At 48.4% G+C, this 3319-nt stretch overlaps 1 protein-coding gene across 3 annotated transcripts in view; it reads right to left on the reverse strand.

Moving 5' to 3' along the window:
• The window catches only part of LOC108281232 (rab GTPase-binding effector protein 1), a 123128-nt gene extending 120203 nt beyond the window's left edge, over nucleotides 1-2925 (reverse strand). For 2 of the 3 annotated variants that reach the window (XM_017496709.2, XM_017496708.2), the window contains exon 1: nucleotides 2673-2925. In XM_017496709.2, the coding sequence (XP_017352198.1) occupies nucleotides 2673-2706 (34 nt within the window). In that variant the 5' untranslated portion in view covers nucleotides 2707-2925. The remainder of the gene's footprint in view (nucleotides 1-2672) is intronic. The other variant, XM_017496710.2, reaches the window with a different exon arrangement.
• Nucleotides 2926-3319: the final 394 nt, after the last annotated feature.

The raw sequence follows: 3319 nt of genomic DNA on the forward strand, positions 1-3319 counted from the left end.
GAATTGCCTGAACCCAGGAGGCGGAGGTTGCGGTGAGCCGAGATTGCGCCATTGCACTCCAGCCTGGGTAACATGAGTGAAACTCCGTCTCAAAAAAATAAATAAATAAAATAAAAATAAAATGAATTAATAAAATGATTACATTTCATTCCTTCAATTTACACACAAATCTATTTTTTTTTATCTTTTTGTTTTTGTTTTTTGTTTTTACAAATCTATTTTCTTAATCTACCATATGGCCATGAAAAACAGACACGATACTTTTTTTTTTTTTTTTAAGTCATAATTTTTAATTGCTTCTGCAATAGGGTAAAAGGAGATAAAGTCAAGACTAAACAGTTAGTTACCTTTCACCAACAGTTCGACACAAAAGAATTCTGGCGATTTTTTTTTTTTTTTAATCAGCAGGACTAGGAAATTCAAGTGTGCCCAAAGCTAAAGTGGTCTACAAGAGTTCAGCTAAAGATAAAAATTAAATCCCCAAAGGCTGGGCTCAGGGGCTCACACCTATAATCCTAGCACTGTGGGAGGCCTAAGCAGGTAGATCCCTTGAGTTCGGGAGTTTGAGACCAGCCTGGGCAACATGGCAAAACGCCGTATCTACAAAAATACAAAAACCTGTAGTCACAGCTACACAGAAGGCTGAGGTGGGAGGACTTCTTTGACCCCAGGAGGTCGAGGTTACAATTGAGCCAAGATGGTGCCACTGCACTCCAGCCTGGGCAACACAGTGAGATACTGTCTAAAAAGAAAAAAATTAAAATCCCCAGGATGAAATTCTAAGACACTGACACAGGCACTCAAATGTACCAAATTCTCTCCTACTGCAAAAAACAAACAAAAAACATAAATTTAAAATAAAAATTGCAATATATGCAAACTAAATCTCATCCTAGAGTCACAAGATTTGAAATATAGGAAATAAACCGGAACAAAAATAGGAAGAATACAAGATTTCCTAAGGCTAATTAGCCTCTTTCAAGTGCTTAGTCACTTCTGCCTATTTACAAGGAAGACCATTTCATATCTTGAAAGAGGCAGGGAATTTTGATTCCAGACTGTCATGTCACCTGAGCTGCCCAGACGTTTGTTTCCACGCAACTCAAGAAAAGGCAGCAGCCAGCTATGCATACCTACCACTCCTGATCAGAACCACAAGCTCTCTCTGTATCCTGCCTGTGTGCAGCAACAAAGTGGGTTTGTGGAAGAACAAAGTTTTCTTGCCTGACACCAAACGCAAAATTACAATGCAGCCTGAAAATATCCCAGTTTCCTCTGACAGCGCACCAAAAATGCTTCCCTTCCCTTCTACCAGAACAGAAAGAGTAAGCAGGTTCTTATAAAAGTCCAAGTGCTTACTGGACATCTCCCCTTAGGCAACTAACAACACCCAAAACTACAGGCTAACAGGCTTTGAAGCACACTTCCCAGAGAGCGGCCAGAACCTTAAAATCTGATAACATGGTTTCAAGTTCCCCAAAGGCAGGAATAAAGAGTAAGGGTTTCATGAAAAGTTATTTTGAGACAACCCAAGCAAAGGCAAGTTTTAAAGTACCTACCCCGTACCAAGCACCTTTTCCCAACATTCTACTCCACTCACACTTAACAGATGCTAAGCACACAGGCTGATTATAGAAATACACCAGAACGAACTTTCACAACTAGAGACAGTAGGATCTTGTTAAAGATCAAGCACATTATTTCCAAACATCAATTCTAGGTGGCAAAACCTGGAACGATGTAGCCAATCTGTCAATCTGTGAAGCACAGCTTAGTCCAATTTCCCAGAAGGTCATGAAGGGCTCTGACAACCAACTTTGATTATTTAGGATGGAGCCCTTTTTTCCTTCTAAGAATATAAACGCCATAAATGACATATTTCTTCGACTTGTTTTGTTTTTTTTGTTTTTTTGTAGTTCCACAATCTTCAAGTAGTGCAAGTAGGCCTCAGCATTCTCAAATACGATTCTCATTATTCCTAACACCTCCATAATAATACTATCATTTTATATACATATTCGTGTTGCTATTTTTATAGATAAAATATAAAGGCATGAATTAACCTCTTGGTTAATTAGTGGGTGAGAATACTGAGGCTTAACGAAGCTAAAAAATGAGCCCTGAGCTTGCTGGTTAAGAAACCAGGTCCTTTAGACTCCCAGGCCCCAACACTTACCCTTAAGCCACACTGCCACTCAGGGAATGCTTCTAAATCCAGTGACTGTACCCAACTAGTTTCGCGTCACGTAACTGGATGCAAAGAGCTCTACAGTAAGGACTGGGATGGCGGGAGGACTCGCTCCCTAAGCAAAGATTTTTTTCCTTTAACGATTATAGCACCTGTTCCCGATTTCCATCCTCCCCCACGGGCAGAACCCACGTGCCGATCCCCCAACTACCCAGAACCGCTCCCTCCCCACACTCCCCCACGCTACCCAGCAGCCTCCCCACGCCCTTCCCTCCGTCCTCCCGCAAGCGCAGCACCCGCGCCTCCCGCCCCCTCCCCAGCGACGGTCGCCCTGGCGCGCCGCAGCCCGCGAGTTCCCACCTCCGCCCAGCGGGGTCACCCCCGGGGCCTGCGCGCGCCCTTCTCACCGCCCGCCCCGAGGTCCTCCCGCCACGCCGACGCCGGGCAGGCCGCGCCCGCTGCCCTGCCATGGTGGGCGCCTCACCGTCAGGCTGGGAAGCCGGGCCTGGCTGCGCCATGACCAGGCGGCCGGCCTCGAGGAGCGGGGATGGGCGGGGAAGCGGCGTCCCAGGCTCCCGCGGGCTCAGCTGGCGGAGGAGGCGTCGACCGAGCAGCCACCACCGCCGCCCAGGGAGGAACCGCTAAAGCTAGAGCCGCCGGCGCCGCCACAGCCGCGGGCAGAGACGGACCCGACCGCCGACCTCCGCCTCCTCATCCTGACAGCGGGAAATAAGCAGTGCGCAGGCGCGGGGGGATGGGGCGGCACGTGACGCTGGCCCGAGGGGAGGGGCGGGGCCTCGGGAGGCGGAGGGAGCGCCGCGGGAGGGGAGAGTCCAGGCAGAGCTGAGCGCCTGACCCCGCGGCCTGGGGAGGCTGAGTACGGAGAGAAGCTGGAGTATAGGGGCAAGAGGAAAGGCCCGGCCTCTGGAAGGGGCCGGTCCCGGTTCTCCACCCTGGCACAGAGGAAAAAAACTAAGAAGAAAGGAGGACAGATGGCGCGGTCCAGTTCCAGCCTCTACCTCTTCTAGCCGTGTGACCTTGGGAGAGTCACTTCACCTCTTGGAACTTTTATCAATATAATGGCTAAGAGAAGTTTAAATGCGGTAATAAAATATGACGAACTGTTTCCAA

The sequence above is a fragment of the Cebus imitator genome, unplaced genomic scaffold (assembly GCF_001604975.1).
Source record: "Cebus imitator isolate Cc_AM_T3 unplaced genomic scaffold, Cebus_imitator-1.0 Scaffold223, whole genome shotgun sequence".
NCBI lineage: Eukaryota > Metazoa > Chordata > Mammalia > Primates > Cebidae > Cebus > Cebus imitator.